The sequence below is a fragment of the Rhinolophus sinicus genome, chromosome 4 (genome assembly GCF_057876585.1).
Source record: "Rhinolophus sinicus isolate RSI-liver-muscle chromosome 4, RSI-T2T, whole genome shotgun sequence".
Lineage (NCBI taxonomy): Eukaryota > Metazoa > Chordata > Mammalia > Chiroptera > Rhinolophidae > Rhinolophus > Rhinolophus sinicus.
The window spans coordinates 52,575,699-52,591,177 of record NC_142504.1 but is presented as its reverse complement, the minus strand read 5'-3'; the positions used below and the strand labels follow the sequence as shown (position 1 = coordinate 52,591,177).

The 15,479-nt window shown below is 39.8% G+C and overlaps 1 protein-coding gene across 2 annotated transcripts in view; it reads left to right on the top strand.

Annotated features, from left to right (window-relative positions):
- VPS41 (VPS41 subunit of HOPS complex) overlaps window positions 1-12,565 on the top strand; it is a 171,644-nt gene extending 159,079 nt beyond the window's left edge. For both annotated transcript variants that reach the window (XM_019710243.3, XM_074340530.2), the window contains 4 exons: window positions 3,243-3,342; window positions 3,445-3,489; window positions 10,753-10,832; window positions 11,406-12,565. In XM_019710243.3, coding sequence (XP_019565802.1) covers window positions 3,243-3,342; window positions 3,445-3,489; window positions 10,753-10,832; window positions 11,406-11,486 — 306 coding nt within the window. In that variant the 3' untranslated portion in view covers window positions 11,487-12,565. The remainder of the gene's footprint in view (window positions 1-3,242; window positions 3,343-3,444; window positions 3,490-10,752; window positions 10,833-11,405) is intronic.
- Window positions 12,566-15,479: the final 2,914 nt, after the last annotated feature.

Genomic DNA, 15,479 nt, shown 5'->3' with positions numbered 1-15,479 from the left:
GGTCTGTACAAGAATGATCTTTGCAGCTTTATCCTTAATAATCCTACACTGGAAACAGCTTAAACATCCATCAACAGGAATATATACTCGTACCTCCAGATTGCTGCCTCTGGGTCACAAAGTAGATGCTATATCTCCAGCCTCACATCCATATTCCAGGCAGAAAGATGTGGGAAGCAAAGGGCTTTTTCCTAATGACGCTTTGCTTTTTTATATAGGAAGGCTCTGTGTTTATCTCATTGATCAAATCTAGGTTGCATGAGCCCTAGCCAGCTAGCTGCATATTTTAGCTGGGCACACACTAAGCAAAGTTGGAGTTGTATTTGTAAGGAAGGAGGAGGAAAGGTGAAGTACAAGAAAGTGTCAGCTGTATCTGTAATACTTTATTTTCTGAAATAAACAGATCTTAAGCACATTGCAAAGCATTAACAGATTTGTTCAGTTTAGGCGGTAGACACTTGAGTATGTTTTTGAAATATCTCATATTTTAAAAAGAAAAATAGCACAAAGTAATGGAACATTGTACTCAAAATGTGAGTATTAGTGATTTGATGTCACCCTGGATAGCAGAAGAGAGAGCTCATGTGTAAATGATATCCAGTTCGCAAGGATAGAAGACAGGTGGGAGGTGAGACTGCACATCTGGGAGGGCAGGCTGGGCGCAATGACCCAGCAGAGGGGCGGAGATGGAAATCATGGTGTGGAGGTCAGAGAGGCGTGAGGAACCAGACCACCTCCTCAAGCCGCTGCTGTTGCAGCTGACTCAGCTCTGTCTGAGTAAAGGCATTTGTGGGAAACACCGAGCGTGAGCTTTGGGGGCTTACAACAGTGGCAACAACAGCACATTTTTCATGAGTCACTGATGTAGTTGGAATCCTTAGTCACCACAGTGCCTTGTCATGTCTGAAAATGAGAACAATATCTGCATAAGAACACATTATTTTGGTACAGTCTTTCACCCCCTCTGATTGCCCTCATTACTACAGATGTTATAGAATAAATGACTTATTCAGGTGGTAGTCTCATTTTTTAATATACCTGCATAGCATCGTGTAAATGAAGTTACAATGTTTTCACGTTGTTCTGATCTGAAGCCTTGGGTTTTGATCAAGTGAAGTAGAAAGTAACATACTAAGCTGTATTTGTATGTTTTCCCTTCTGGCTGGCTGCCTCTGAATACTGACCTTTTTCCTAGAAAATACTTTCTGCAGCAGACAGATTATACCCAGTTAGAAAAATGTAATCCTCATGAAGAAATGGTTCCTTCTTAGTGTGTAGTTTTTGCTGTTTTCTTTTTTAAGTTTGCAGACACTATGGCTTCTGTCTAGACGACTGCATCCACCCATCTCCTGTATTATTCATACAGTGAACCCCACTGAGGGTCAGAGCTAGCTTTTTGAAAGATTTTACCAATGATACTGTGATTGACACTATTTTTCTTAAGTTTTCATTTTTTGGTATTTGAGGCTGAGGAGCTTTATGTTCTTTGTTTATAAATTTTCTTCAAATTTACTGACATCAGTGTTTCTTAGACATCTTTCTTACTGTATTTGTTATTTTTTTCTTCTTTCTGTATGCTTTAATGATGTCTGTTAAAGTTTTAATGTCTTTTTTAAATGAATCAGAAAAATTCAATTGCCAGTAGCATTTTAAAGAACAAAACATCAAATGCAGTGTCTCAATGAATGTAGAAATAGTAAAACCATTAGTTATTTCCTACTCAGTACTAGAAATGGCAGGTATAAAACTTTAATCTGGAGATCAGTTCCGTTTCCTTAGATATTTGCCTTGATATAATTGGGGGGAAAGCTCTGGTTGCATCCCCCCAAAGCCAGTGCTCTTCGGGATTTGAGAGGAGCACATCTTATTGTAGACAGTTGGGGATGGAGGACCAAGCTGGTCGCTCCCTTACTCCCCTTCCCTGGTGGCATGAACACAAAGGAAAGCAGTTTGGGGCACTTGCACATGTAGGTTTTAGATGAGAGTGACTTCAGTGTGAAGAGGGCAGGATGCACCTCTGACAGTAGCTTTGCTGTGACGCAGAACTGGACCAGTGAGGCCGCCGTGTCATCTTTATGTGGATCTCCGTGGCAGTTACATGGCACTTGCATAGAAGCACATGTAAGAAGATACACTGGGTCATCCCTTCTGGCCTTGAGTGTCTCTGGCTGAAAAGCAGCGAGTTCTGGTTTAAAAAAAAAAAAAAAAAAAAAAAAAAGCATCTGGCTTAAGCACACCTCACAGAGTTTTCCCAATTTCCAATAAAATACTTCAGAAAACCCAAAAAGGGTGAAACTCACACTGTGGACAGCCGAATGGATTTGAAAGGTGAGGTGTGTTGCCTCTTACCTGCATAAAAGCAGGTGTGGGCAGTTTTTGTCCTCGTTAAGTCCCCGGCTCTGAAACACAGAGTTGGTATCAATCAAAAATGGGCCTTTGACTTCTGTCTGCATCCTGACTTCCGAGGCTGCTGTACTGTTTGTTGTTAGGTCTCATAATCCTCCAGGCAGAGAGAGGGAAAATAAATAAGCCTGCGAACTATCAGGAAAAATGCCTAAAGAAACAATGTACAGTACTGGGATTAATAAAAGGAATCTTGAGACAGAATATGTAATATCCATGGTCATTTTTCAGTTGCCAGCCCTTTGCGAATCAATCTCCAGATGTGAGGGTTAATGGAGGCAGTTACGCTTTGTACACTACATTCATTGCTAAGTGGTGTGGGTCTGATTTGGAAGGACAGGAAGACAGGCTGCACCCTGGAGGGGTTTGAGGACAGAGTCTTTTAAGTTTATTGCTCCATGCCCTCCCTGTACCTTGTAGTAATAGAGACCCAGTATGTATTGTGCATTAAGCAGATGGATTTATGAAATAAATGATTCCGGAAAAGCAGGTTTTCTATCCTGGGCAAAGAGGTCACATGGGGGCCAAATTCTGCCCAAGTCGTCTGTATTAGGAAACCCTATAAGACAACAGTAGGGGTTGGAATTGGTATTTGATTTTATAAGCACTAGGGGAACCACTGTATGTTCATTTAAAAAAGATGCAGGCTCATGACTGAGTGGAGGCTGGAAAGGTAGGTCAGGCAGTGGTTTGGAAGGAAGAAAGTACGTGGGCAGCGGGCCAGTGAGTGCCTCTGGAGTATTTCAAACACAGCGCTTTTCTGGATACCCAGTAGGAGGGTCCCCTCCTCATACTTGAGACTTGTTAAGATGGCTTTTCTTTTACAATGTGTGCATTAGATTCTGCTCCGTGAAGGCTGCAAGAAGATTCTTGTAGCTGACTCTTTGTCTTTACTGAAGAAAATGCATCGAACTCAAATGAAAGGCGTTCTGGTTGATGGTGGGTAAAATTGAAATAATCATTTTAACTGTATGCCTGCTTTCAGAGGAGACAACGCAAATAGAAACGTGTAATCTCAAGTGTGTATGTGTTTCCTTGCAGAAGAGAACATCTGTGAATCCTGCCTTTCACCTATTCTTCCATCAGGTAAGGTGGTGGGGAGGGGGAAAGAAGTCCCCAAATATTTGTTACTGTGAGTAGTTAACTAATTATTACTTATAAAATTATGTAACTTTTAGAATAGTCCAATTTAGAAAAGAATTACAGCCTACATCTCAGTTGCATGCTGGCACTGCCATTCTTTAGAGCTGAGGTTTGCCAAGTGGAGTAAGCGGGCATCACCTGGCAGGCTTGTTAAAACCCACTTTGGTAATCCTAATCTCAGAGGTTCTAATTCGGTAATTCCAGGGTAGGGCCTGAGGATTTGCATTTCTGACAAGTTCCCAGATAATGTAGATGCTACTGGTGCAGCGGACATTCTTTGAGAAGTACTGCTGTAGTGAATAAACATAATAAAATGAAAACTTTATTTGCCATCAATGTGTTTAAATTCCAAGGTGGAAGAACCATGTGTGTATGTGGGAAACTTTTAATAGATTTCCCTTTTCTTTAAACTTTTTCTCTTCTGTGTTTTGGCACCCAAGTTATCAACAAGACTAATACTAATGAGAACGGTGGCTCCTTAAGAGACATAAGCATTTTTTTTTTTTATAGTTCTTGGTAGATATGTAATCTTCATGTATAATCAAAGCACTTTATGTAGGATCGTATGACATGAGAAAGGAAAGTCCATAATTTAAAACAGAAATTAAAGTGTAGTTGTCAGGGTACTTAAAAAACAAACAAACAAACACCTTACTTTAAAACATAAATTCAGCATAGGGAAGTACTAAATGACCTAGTTGATGGGCATTTACTTAGTTTTAAGGAATTATTTAATATAGCAGGAGCATGAGAAGTCATTCCATTTAGGGTCTTTTCTAAAGGAAATAAATAGATTTGGATTTTTTCTTTTTCTTTTAATATTTCGATTACAATTAAAATTCAATATTATGTTAGTTTCAGGTATACAACATAGTGATTAGACCTTTATATAACTTACGAAGTGATTCCCCCCTTAAGTCTAGTACTCACCTGGCACTATACATAGTTATTACAGTACAGTAGTACCTCGGTTTTCGAATGTTTCCGTTGACGAACATTACAAACACCGTAAAGTACGGAAGTACATGCCTCGGTTTTTGAACACGCAAACCACGCCTCAGAACTTGAACTTGTCACGTGACTTCTGCTGAGTGCAAGATCCTGAGGCCTAGCTGTCGGCTGTTTTCGAACGATTCAGAACTCGAACGGTCTTCCAGAACGGATTACATTCGAAAACCGAGGTACCACTGTATTGTTGACGCTATTCCCTATGCTGTACTTTACATTCCCGTGACTATTTTGTAACTACCAATTTGTACTTCTTAATTTCTTCACCTTTTTCACCCAATCCCCCTCCCGTCTGGCAACCATCAGTTTGTTCTCTGTAAGTTTGTTTCTGTTTTGTTTATTTTGTGTGTTTTTTTTTAGATTCCACATATATAAGTGAAATCATATGGTATTCATCTTTCTCTGTCTGACTTATTTTACTTAGTATAATATCACCCAGATCCATCCATGTTGTCACAAATGGTAAAATTTCATTCTGTTTTTATAGCTGATTAGTATCCCACTGTATATATGTACCAAATGTTCTTTATCTAGTCGTCTATTGATAGACACTTAGGTGGCTTTCATATCTTGGCTGTTGTAAATAGTGCCGCAATGAACATAGGGGTGCATATATCTGTTTGAATTAGTATTTTGGGTTTCTTCAGGTAAATACCCAGAAGTGAGATCGTAGAGTCATGTGATAGTTTTATTTTTAATTTTTGAGGAACCTCCATACTGTTTTCTATAGTGGTTGCACCAATTTGCAATACCGCCAGCAGTGTACAAGGGTTCCCTTTTCTCCACATCCTCACCAGCAGTTGTTGTTTGTTGATTTATTGATGATGGACATTTTGATAGGTGTGAGTTGATATCTCATTCTGGTTTTAATTTGCATTTCTCTAATGATTAGTGACCTTGAGCATTTTTTCATATGTCTGTTGGCCATCTGTATGTCCTCTTTTGAGAAATGTCTATTGAGGTCCTCCGCTGGTTTTTTATTGGATTGTTTGTTGTTTTGGTATTAAGTTGTATGAGTTCTTTATAAATGTTGAATAGTAACCCCTTATCAAATGTATCATTGGTAAATATTTTCTTCCATTCAGTAGGTTGTCTTCATTTCGTTGATGTGTAAAAACTTTTTAGTTTGATGTAGTCCCATTTGGTAATTTTTTCTTGTATTTTCCTCGCCTGAGGAGACATATCCAAAGAAATATTGCTAAAGGCAATGTCAAGGAGTTTACTGCCTGTGTTTTCTTTTAGGAGTTTTATGGTTTGGGGTCTTACATTTAAGTCTTTAATCCATTTTGAGTTTAGGTTTGGATTTTAAGTGTTTATGTTAAAAACTGCAATAGACACAGGGAAAGAAGTGAGCTTTCGTAGTGTTTTAAGTGGTGTTTTAACAGAAAGAGACTGCATATACCTACACTGTGTAGTTAGATTAAATTCTTGCAGAAGTGCAGTGCAATGTGAAGTCACAACCTAGGATTTAACCCAGCTCTTCCCTGAAGTCAGTGGATGGTCTTGGCAAAGGCAAGAGGTGAACTGGCAGAAAGCTCTTTATAAACCCACAAAATTGATCTCAGTGTGTGGCGTGTAACAATTCTCTGGGGGAGGAGGACTCAGAAGGAGGGAACACATATACACATACTAATTCTAATTTTTAAAAGAAATGTTGTTGCATTTGCCATGAAATTGTCCCTCGTTTATAGTTGTAGGAACTGACATGGAGGCCAAGCAAGTAACCTGTGACTCACGTAGCAACATGGTTGTAATATCTGCTTTGCATTTGATCACCACCCCAACTCAGGAATGCTTTTATAAATAAGTAATCCTCCTAAGGCAGTTCATTTAACTATAGCTGGACTCTTACTCAGACCTGTTTCAGATAGAGGTCCAAGATGGCAGTGACATAGGAGGATGCTGAACTGACCCCTCCCATGAACAAACTGAAATATACGCATTTATAGAGAGAGAAGTTACTCCTGAGAGCAACCGAGGGCTGAATTAAGTGCTTCTAGACAACAACGAGAGAAGAAGACTGAATAGGGAAGACTGGGAAACCTCAGGAGCTGTCTGGGAGCTTTGGGAACTATCTGGGCCAGACGTTGTCAGTGAGCACCACTGTTTATGGCCCCTCCACCTCTGTAGGGATGGCTGCAGCTCTGTGCAGGTTCCCTAGCCTATGTGCAAGGTCGCTGCAGTGTATTCCCAGACACATCACCAGAGCCCATTTCTGCTCACAGGGAGTGAGAAGGATCATCAGAGCACTACCACACCCACCTGGCTTCCCCACCCAGAGCCGCTCCAGCTTGGTAGGCCAGTACCCCAGACGCCATAGGCGCCAGCTCTTATAGTTCTGCAAAACCACCCGGCAGCCTGCACAGAGCCCACTTCTACACAAGGCCACTTTTTCAAGACTAGGAGAGAGAGCTATTTTATGTAATTCATATAAAACAAACATAGGAAGTCAATCAAAATGAAAAGATAGACCAATATCTCTCAAATGAAAGGACAAAAAGAAAATCTCTAGAAATAAACCTTAAGGATGTGGAGACAAGTAATTTGCTTGATAAAGAATTCAAAGAAATGGTCATAAGGATGCTCACTAGAGAGTGGAAGTGAAAGAACTTAGGGAGAACTTTAACAGACTTAGAAAGTATAATAAAGAAGCAAGTGGAGCTGAAGAATACAATGGCTGAAATAAAAAAATACATTAGAAGGAATCAACAACAGATTAGCTAATACAGAAGACTGTATTAGCAACCTGGAAGACAGACTAGCAACCTGGAAGACAGACTAGCAACCTGGAAGACAGACTAGTGGAAATCAACCAATCAGAACAACACAAAGTAAAAAGAATTTTAAAAAATAAAGATAGTTTAGGGACCTCTAGGATAACAGCAACCACACAAACATTTGTATTGTAGGGATCCCAGAAGGAGAAGAAAAAGAAAGGAAAAGAAATTTGATTTAAAGAAGTAATGGCTGGAAACTTTCCTAATCAGGTCCAGGAAGCCCAGAAAGTTCCAAACAAGATGAACCCAGAGAGACCCACACAAAGACATAATTAAAATGGCAAGAGTTAAATATAAGGGGACAATCTTGAAGGAAGCAAGAGGAAAACAACTAGTTACATACTGAGGCAACATTACAAGGCTATCAGCTAATTTCTAGGCAGCAACTTTATCAACCAGAACGGAGTGGCAGGACATCTTAAAAGTGCTGAAAGAAAGGAACCTACAACTAGAGTAATTTACCAAACAAGGTTAACTTTTAAAATTGAAGGTGAGATAAAGAATTTCCCAGACAAGCAAAAACTAAAGGAGTTCATCACCATTAAATCAGCTTTACAAGAAATGTTAAAGTGTCTTCTTTAAGCAGAAAAGGAAAGACCATAACCAGACATAGGAAAATATGAGAAAGGAAATAATATCATAAGTAAAGCCAAATACTTAATAAACAGCGAATCAGACATTTAAAAAGCTACTACTTGGGTTTCCAAATTCCCGACATTTTGGAACCTTCAGGAATCAAGAATGGGAAATCGTATTTCCCGAGAATTCTTGAGAATTTCCGAGATAATCTTTTTTATTTAATTTTCGTTGATCATCTGTAATAATGGCTGTAACAGTAAATGTTAATAAACAGAAAAGCCATAGAGAAAGTGGGGCGACTGGGGTTCGTGGCCGCGGGCGCAGTCTTTCAGAGGTTTTGAGACACTCTTATATGTAAAAGGTCAACGCAAAACTTGAGTAAATAAAATTTCCTAAATGGAGTGCGGCCGGAATTTCATGACTAGTGCATCTCTTGCCCTGAGCACTAAATGGGTCACTACGGTATCATTTTGGCTAGGTTTCTGTTATAGTTTAGGTTTTCTCAAAATATAAGCAATGTAATTAATACAAACTTTATTTAACCAAACCTTCTAGTTTTTACATATATCACACAATGTGTTAACTTTCCCAATCTCATTTTAATATTTTATTTATTAAACATTAATAGAAAACAAAAGCAAATATTATTCGTTTGAAAATGCAAAAAATACTTCAAATAGTTTTTGTCATTTTTAAAATGAAACTTTTAAGAAACATAGAGCATTAATTGCCCAATCAGACAATCGTGATGTTCGTTTTGGAACAAATATACTTGATGTGGAAAAATTTCTTTCCTTTTCTGTAGATGTTGGTCCAATTGTTATGAGTGCGTCTAAAAGCATCTTCAAGTTGGGAGTGAGAGAATGAATTGCTTCACATAAGCTCATTTCCTTCCTTAGAGAAGCAAATATTTTGTCTGCATGCATAGGGCTAGGCTTTGATGTCAGAATTGATACTGCTTTAGTCAATTCACACTTCAGATCAGATTCTGATTTAATGGCAGAACTCTCTGTAAGGGCATCCTTTATTTCTTCTCTTGGAACTTCTTCTGCTGTAAATGTTCCTTTAAAAAGTCTTTCCATTAATGACTTCGCCAATCATGCAATTTCATTCTTACTTGACAAGGCAAAAAATTCATCTTCTTCCATCTCACATAGACAACTAACGTTGCTCAAGTACTTTGTGAGACACACAGATCTCTATTTCTACGTGTAACCAATTCAAATTTTATTTCCTTTAAAAGCATTAAGAAAAAAATTAAGAAAGACCTATACTGTGCAGCGAATATTTATAGCTAAAAAGTGCCACAAAACATTATGATATGACATTGGAAATTATTGTAATATTGGAATAAAATATTAGCAGTGCCAGTTGTTTTTAAATAGACTGACTTACCCTCAGTAGCTGAGAGAGCCAAGAACACTCACATATATGTCACCGTTGTCAGCCGCAAACAAACTGATCGAATGTGGTTGGTGGTACCGTGTTTCCTCGAAAATAAAACCTAGCCAGACAATCAACTCTAATGCATCTTTTGGAGCAAAAATTAATATAATAGCCGGTCCTATTTTACTGTAATATAAAATCGTGTCATACATTAACTTTTGCTCCAAAAGACACTTTAGAGCTGATTGTTTGGCTAGGTCTTATTTTTGGGGAAATGGTATCGGCTGTCACTTTGTGGAAATGATTCATCGTGGAGAACAGAACAGAAAACAGTTTGTATTTACACAGGGAAATATTTATTTTCGCAACCCAGGATTTGACTACAATGTCATATTAAGGTAAACGACCTTTGATTTCCTTAGTTAGTTCACCTGAAGATGACTTTGTAGTCAAATCCTGGGTTGGAAAAATAAATATTTCTCTGTGTAAATACAAACTGTTTTCTGTTCTCCATGATCAAATGTGCTCGATTTACAAGAGCTAAAAGTAGCTGGTCATGTGATATCTGATTCTGGTGTCGCCCGTGCATGTCTGGTGGTGTGTAACATTGTAACACAATGTAACTTTAGATAGCGATAAATAGGAAAAATGTCTAAGAGATATATTGTGTGTGAGTAGTACGTTTATTTCTCATTGTGGGTATTACTGGGTTCAAGGAGCAAATTTTCCCAATTTCCCGACCAACTTTTCTCAGGATTTGGTAACAGGAAAGCGAAAAGAAATTCCTGAGAATGGGCCGGAAGGAATTCCCGCCCAGAAACCCTAGCTACTACAAAGCTCAAAAGACAAAAGTACCAAAACTCAAACTACAATAAGTAGTTAGGAGATACACAACAGAAAAACATCTAAAATATGACATCAAAAACATAAAGTGTGGAGAGGAGAGTAAAAATGTAGTCCTTTTAGAATATATTCGAACTTAAACACCTATTAGCTTAAAATAAACTGCTATCGGTATAGAATGATACACATAAACCTCATGGTAACCGCAAACCAAAAACCTACAAAAGATACACAGAGAATAGAAAAGAATCCAAACAAAATACTAAGAAACAGCAAACCACAAAGGAAGAGAACAAGAGAAGAAGAAAGGAACAGAGCAGAACTCTAAATACAACCAAAAAAACACTTAATTGCATTAAACAGTTAATACCCTAGAGGGTGTTATGCTAAGTCAGTCAGAGAAAGACAAATACAATATAATTTCAGTTACATGTGGAATCTAAAAACAACAAAGCAAATGAATAAAACAGAAACCTATACAGAGAGAGAACTAGCTGATGGTTGCTAGAGGGAGGGTGGTGGGGGGCAAGGGGACTACGAAGAAGACTGGTCTGAAGGTCCCTGATCTGCTTGTTGCATTGAGTCCTCTCCCTTTCCTGCCCTCTGCTCCCAGATGCAGCGAAGCCCTTCAGTGTGCTGGTCTTCCACTGCCGGCACATGTTCCACAAGGAGTGCCTGCCTGCGCCCAGCCTGGTGAGTTGGCCCTTGGTCACCACAGATAAAAGGAATTGCTGCTGTCAGAGGGATGTGGTTGGAACTGGCCTGTCACCCTATGGCTTTGTGGGTTCTCAAAATTCTAATACAGTTGTATGTCACAGAAGAAAAATGAATCCTTCTAATTCTCAAATGTAAAAATGATTAATATACTATGCTAAGCATTATAAAAACATACTCACTTTAGTGAATTTGTTCAGGTAAAGTTGATGACTGTTGAGCGATAGAGATGTGAGATACAGTGAGAACCATTTTGTTTTGTACAAGTTTCTCAACCTGATTTCTATATCATGACGCTGCTAGTTTTTAGTGTCAAGTCATGTTCCTTCCTCCAGGTCACTTAGGCTCGTTTTATTGTGAGTTGCCCTTTGAGTCACAGAATGACAGCTGTTCTAGATGGAATCCCATGTGAACCAGCAGTAATCTCCAGGAAAAGGAGTGACGTTTCACAGCTGCCTCCTTGCCCCCTGACCAGTGCTCTAGTAATAGTTCTGAGTAGGAGGGTAGAAAGAGAACGTCTTTGTTTTAATCTGTGTTTTTCACTCACTTTAGAGCTCTCCTGCGCAGTCCTGCAGCATCTGCTGTGCTAAGCACCGCGGCCCCGTGAGTGCCATTTTGGAAATGAAGAAATAGCTCATTCTCTGCCACTCTTCACCACTCTTTTGAAGACATTTTTTTGCAACAAGCAACAGAAGCGTTTGTTAGCACCAGTGCTGTTACAAGCTGTGTACAGGTTTATGTCATGCTGAAAAAAAGTTTCTCGTTTTCTCCTGTCTACTAGAGCTTTCTCTTTGCAGGTGATAAAGATGGTAGGTTTTGCCCATCCATGGCCTTGAAACATTTGGCTTCACGGTCAGTGGTTCATCATTTACTTGTTTGGCTCATTCTTTATTTAGGAGTGGAAACATAAGTCTGGAGGTTGGAAATGAATTTTTACATCCTAATAAAATTGTTGGTCCTGAAAGTGGGCTGTGGAGCGTTGTCCCAGCTGTGTTAGCGTGGCCCATGCAGGTGTGCAGCTAGCTCCTGCAGCACGGGACCTGCTTCATGGGCTCTGCTGGTAACAATTCCCGCATTCTGGGTTTGGCTTGTTTTTATATGTCATCAACTGTGGTTATCTTCTTAATGGGTGCTTAATGAACCATTGTGCGAGTTGTCGCTCAGTGACATCTGAGAATATCACAGCTGGCTGATGTCATGCAGGTTTACGTTGACCGGTTCCATGTTCTGTGTGTCCTCGTGCCCTCAGTGTCTGGCCCTGGCAGGCACTCAGCTCTTGTTGACTGAATAAATGTTAGCTCTGCCCTTGTGAAAGGCTCACTTCTGTTGGGTTGGACAGCTTCAGTCAAGAATTCTGCTGTTCTCAGAAGGAATGGAGGAGAGTCCCAGCACTTCGGTGTGACAGGCTGTGCTTAGGTGGTATGTGGCCAGCAGGGAGGAAATGAGTGTTTCTGGAGAATCTGAAGGAGTCTCAGGAAAAATGGGACTGTCTGACGCCAGAGGCCGGGCTTACCAATGGAGCCTCCTCTGTCTGCCCCCATGGAATGAAGAGCGCACAGGATAGAGGGAGAGATTTCAGACTTGTGACTGTTTTCTAGTTACTGGCTTCATCTGTCTTGGGATATATTGCCATCCTCTGATGGGTGTAAAAATGTCAAAAACATATACTCACTGTCCCTGCTGTCTTAGTCCAATAAACAGGCATAAATGCAGCTTTCTGCTTCTGTCTTTTTGGGGAGAAGGTGAGATGCTAATGAGTACTGAGCACATAGTGACCCTGAACTTGGCACAGCCATTCCCCATCTCAGTTAATTCTCATGGCAGCCCAGAAAGAAGATACTATGTCCTCCGGTTTACTGACAAACCAAAATGTAGAGATGTTATCACAGCCGCAGAGGTGACTGCCTAACTTCAGAGCACAGGGCTTTGTGTTAGGAAATCATAGGGCCACGTTCAGAGGAAAAGCACAGTACCTCTCACTGCATTGGAGTCAAAAAGAATCTTCTCTAGCAGACAACAGACTGTTAGTCTTAAATATTTAGATCTGGAAAAGTCTTTTGTTACTGAATGTAACCCTCAGTCCTCTCAGTATTTCCTTATTCTAAGACAAGTGATTTTTCTGCTACACTGCTAGTTTTCAGTTTTCGTTCTTGTTTTAACCGGGGAAACCCTTCCTTTACAAGTAAACCCCACCTGAATCATAGGTGAAAGCCAAGCTACTCCACTTGTATTAGAAAAGAGGAACATAGTTGACAAGTACATGTTCTGTAATCTCCCCTTAAAGAAAGTCATTCTGGGAGCGTGAAACCACCAAATTCAAAGCTGTTTTGTAATAGCAGTTTTATTTTGCTTTTGTTTTTAGCCAAAAGAATTTTATACTAGTTTAAATCTGTTCATCTTTGAGAATTTTTGAGTTCTCAATAAATTTTTAATTAATTTAGTTGTTACAGTGTTAAACCCTGTTTTTTTCAATATTATAAAAAACAAATATTTATGAGCAGTTGCTATGTGTCAGACACTGATATAGGCACTTTGCATGTGTCCTCATTTCTTCATCATGCTGCCCCTATGAGATACCATCATCATCATCATCTTACAGAGGGGGAAGCTGGACCCATGAAGGTTGGGCGCTTTGTCTAAGGTGAAGTTGCAGGGAGGGACAGAGATAGTAGCGGGCAAGGGATGGAGCTGAATTCACACCCCGCAGTTGGCCTGCAGAGCCCTTGATCCTGACCACTGTGTATTGGATCCTTTTTTAAGAAAGTACTGACTTGGCCTGTTTTGGTCAGTGTATAGAAAACAAAATCCACTCTGGGAGCAGAAGGGATTTCTCATAAAGTAGTGATGGCTTATGCAACCTTTGAGAAGGCTGAAGACAATAGGAGCGAGAGCTTCCAGGAACACCTGACCAAGCACCCCCAGAACGGGGCCACGGCGCCAGCGGCCACCTCCACCCGAGGACAGGCTGCACAAAGCAGCGCGATGCTTTTAAGTAAAGTTTGTGTAAGTGTACACATTTCTCAGTTCCTTTAAAGTTCACTCTCGTAACACTAAATAAGGACTAGGAACTGTGTACATACATGCGTAGGAGACATTTCTGTGTGCTAAATAGCACACCACTTCATTCTGATTTCTCTTATCAAGACTAGCTATTAAAAGTCCAATTTAATTTTGATACTGAACAGTAACGTTCGCTTCCCAAACACCTATTCCTGGACTTTAGCTGATTGTCACGTTACAAAATCTGGAAAGAAATGATGCCTTCTTCTTTTCTCATGCAATACAGGCTTTGGGATGATTAGAATCAATGTGATGTTGGTGGTAAAAATAAGACCGGAGAGAGAATGAAAAACTGCCTCCAGAAGCAGGCGTCCCAGAGTGAGCCAATCCTCAGTCCTTTCTTTACATTCACCCAGAATGGTCCCAAAATAATGTTTTGCCCCAGTTATTGCAAATAGCCTAATTTCCTTTTGCTTTGATGTTTTCAAAATATTGCCAACTCTTGTTTTCTATAATGATCATATAATTTGTGACCCCAGCCAGGACATTTTGAGAATTTGAGAATGTTAAAAACTACTCCTAGCCAAGGGGACTGTCCCTGGCAACCTGAGAATTATGTCACCCTCCGTAGGTCTCAGTCCTGTTGGTTCAATCCATCTGGTAACAGGAGGAGGAAAATAATGTCACTTAAAGCCAAAAATGATGATAGGTTCTACCTTCTAAGGGAAATTGTGTAAGTGTTAACCAGTGTGTGTGGAGGGCGGACAATACACTGCTCACTTCCGCTTGTAAAGACTGGGGTGAGATAATAGAGATGGAGGCTCAAGAGGGAAAGAGGAAACACCAAGACTTCCAAACCTCTTCAGATTCGTTGCTGCAAAGCAGAGTAAATTCATTGAGTCTTTAGGTAATGAAAGTTAGCCTATTGGGAATGAAGAGCTGAGTTGCTCTCCTTTCAGAAGTGAGGGGAATTGAGAGGTGAGGGTATTAGGGAATAAGGACACCAAGCAACCTGGCTGATCAAATGGCTTTTAACAAAAGGAAAGATTAATACTCAGGTTTATGTTGCAATGATGCTGCCTCCTCCACCTCCCCGAAATGTTCAGTAAACTCTGGTGTATTATCATTGTCATCGTGAGTAGTTCTAAGTTGAACAGAGGAGCTGTGTTCTACATCCAGGGCCCTAAAGAGCAGAAAGAAGAGGACAGTGGCAGGAGGCAAGAGCTGAATTTGACTGGGAACAGGAGTTCAGACCTACAGTGACAACAAAAATATACAAAACCCTGGAATTTGCTGACATGCTGGGAGAAGGCTGGTTTTCCCAAAGAAAAAGGGATACAGGCCTTGAGACAATTTTTATATAAATGTCACAGGACAGACTGGGTGACCTCAGCTACATTAAGTGATATATTCATATCATTGACAAATTTGGCTATGAAGTACAAATCTAAACTTCAATTTTATACATAATTTTACTTCAAAAATTATGTACGTTTTGTCATCAGGCCTTTATTCTAATCCTAATGTGTACCCTGTTTTACAGACACATGTATTCATTCTGGTTTCTTCAAGATTGTTTTCCGTCACGATCTGTGTACATATAGGGTGTGTAGATTGCACAAGTAT